The following is a 2,028-nucleotide window of genomic DNA, read 5'->3' on the forward strand; positions in this document are numbered from 1 at the left end:
AAAAAAAATATCAATAACTGACCGTTAATATATTCCCAATAAAAGCAGTCAATAAAAATGCTGAATACTGCCTCTTAGAATTCCCAGAAACCCCGACATGGGGTGGTTTACATTATGCCAACTCTCGCTTCTCCCACAACCTAGGAACTGCTCCGAATCAGCCATCATCATCACCTTGATCCACCTTGAGGAATGAGGGAAAGGTTGGATTCTGGAGCAGCTTAAAGCAAGGACACCCAGGTGTATAATCACGTCTTATATCAGGCGACATGATGTATTAATGCTGCACCTCCACATAAAGAACAAAGTTTGCCATCGGGGGAGGAGCTGAAGCTTTGACAGCTTTACTTCCTCCACGCTCACACGTCTTTTTTTGGATCTCTAACACATCACAAAGAGGATATGAGAGAGAGGGAGAGAGAGAGATGCAAGTAAATATGTGAGGAGACATTTTAGGATAATGGAATGCTCCCACAGAAAGCATAGGGAACAATGAGGAATTGAGCTTTGTATTCAAATCATGAAGCAGCCAAAATGGATATAATCCTTTAGTGAATATTGTAAAGAGCGGTCTTTAAGTTCTCATACACATCTGCCTCTGCTGTTTGTCTTTTTACTGTGGCAGCTGACCCCTTTGCTTCTCAGACCGGCTCCTTTGTGAATAGGGTGACCTTTGACTTGGGCGGCCTATGCTGCCGTCTGTGCTCCGAGCAAACACCAGCTGCTGTGCTCAGGGAGAAAACTGTGCTCGACAATACATGGCTACTGTCGAGTGTGAAAGACTCTGCAAGGTGTTTCTCACCTCTGTATTGGAGTAGTAGGTGTTCCAGGAGGATCTGAGAGACTCCTGCCCACCTATGTCCCACATTAAAAAGTGGGTGTTCTTCACCACTATTTCTTCCACATTGCTTCCGATGGTGGGAGAAGTATGGACCACCTCGTTCATTAGACTGAATAAAACAGAAATGCAAAGTGGGTTTGTGTTTTTCCAACTTTAAAAGCATTCAGGAAGGAAGGTTCAAACTGAAAAAAGTACTTACAATTGGTAGAGGATAGTGGTTTTCCCTGCATTATCTAGTCCCACAATGATCACCTTGTGCTCTGGAAAACAAAAATAAAAAAACAAAAAAACAACAACTCAGAAATTAATTTGAAAGTATACAGTTTGAAACAAAAACTGGATCAAGCTCACAAAAAGCAATCACACCAAAAAATAAAAACCTCAAAAACTTACTTCCTACCTCATGTCTTCCTGACCTACTTTTCCCAAATAAACAAACAAACCTAGACCTACACTAAACTCCTGTCATTCATATAACAAGCTAGAACATAGAACAACAATGAGGGTTTGAGGCTGGCAAACATGGTGGGCTAAATGCAGAATTGGAGGAACATGTAGATACTAAAATATTTCAGGCCAGTGTTTTAACTTCTTGCCCTTGCGAGGCCTCCGGCTGAGAGGAAGGAAGGAAGTCTGGCCAAAGGGCATCGCAGCTCTGAGGGTTTTGATGAACTACATTGGCTTTCCAAACGTTTTACATGTATATTGCTTGCGGTTTTTCCTGCATATATTAAAAAATAAATAAATAAATATGTTGGCACCCACCAAAGAGGTTTTGGTTTGGCTTTTTTGGTTTTGTTTTTTTTAGAGTTTAATTATCAACAAAAATTCAAATAGATGTCACCACACAGGGAAAAATACGCGTATGATGTCCAGAGAAAGGAAACATTTATTCCTAGAATGCACTAAAGAATTAAAATTCGGCAAAAATAACACAAAGGGATTCATACACCAGGAAGAATCACTTCTTGTGTCTCCAACCACATCTCTAGTAATACAATTACATGGTGATGATGACATAGATTCAACTCCTAGTCTGAGTCCCAACAATTTCACACAAACCACACAGCAGTCTCCTTAAGTAAGTAAAACTTGACACTGGGAATAGTTTAATCCAGAATTGGGTAACAATGAAAGTAGGTATTTGCCATTCTTAGGGCCAGGCAGTAAGTAAGCAATATAACACA

General features: G+C 40.3%; 1 protein-coding gene across 1 annotated transcript in view; it reads right to left on the minus strand.

The window, feature by feature from the left end:
• LOC102193972 (ADP-ribosylation factor-like protein 5B) overlaps positions 1–2,028 on the minus strand; it is a 4,560-nt gene that overhangs the window by 1,076 nt on the left and 1,456 nt on the right. Inside the window, exons 2-3 of the mRNA XM_005738918.1 lie at positions 1,041–1,101; positions 803–950 (exon numbers count right to left, since the gene is read on the minus strand). Of these exons, the coding sequence (XP_005738975.1) occupies positions 803–950; positions 1,041–1,101 (209 nt within the window). The remainder of the gene's footprint in view (positions 1–802; positions 951–1,040; positions 1,102–2,028) is intronic.

The sequence above is a fragment of the Pundamilia nyererei genome, unplaced genomic scaffold (genome assembly GCF_000239375.1).
Source record: "Pundamilia nyererei isolate P.nyererei 1_Seehausen unplaced genomic scaffold, PunNye1.0 scaffold00087, whole genome shotgun sequence".
NCBI classification, from domain to species: Eukaryota; Metazoa; Chordata; class Actinopteri; order Cichliformes; family Cichlidae; genus Pundamilia; species Pundamilia nyererei.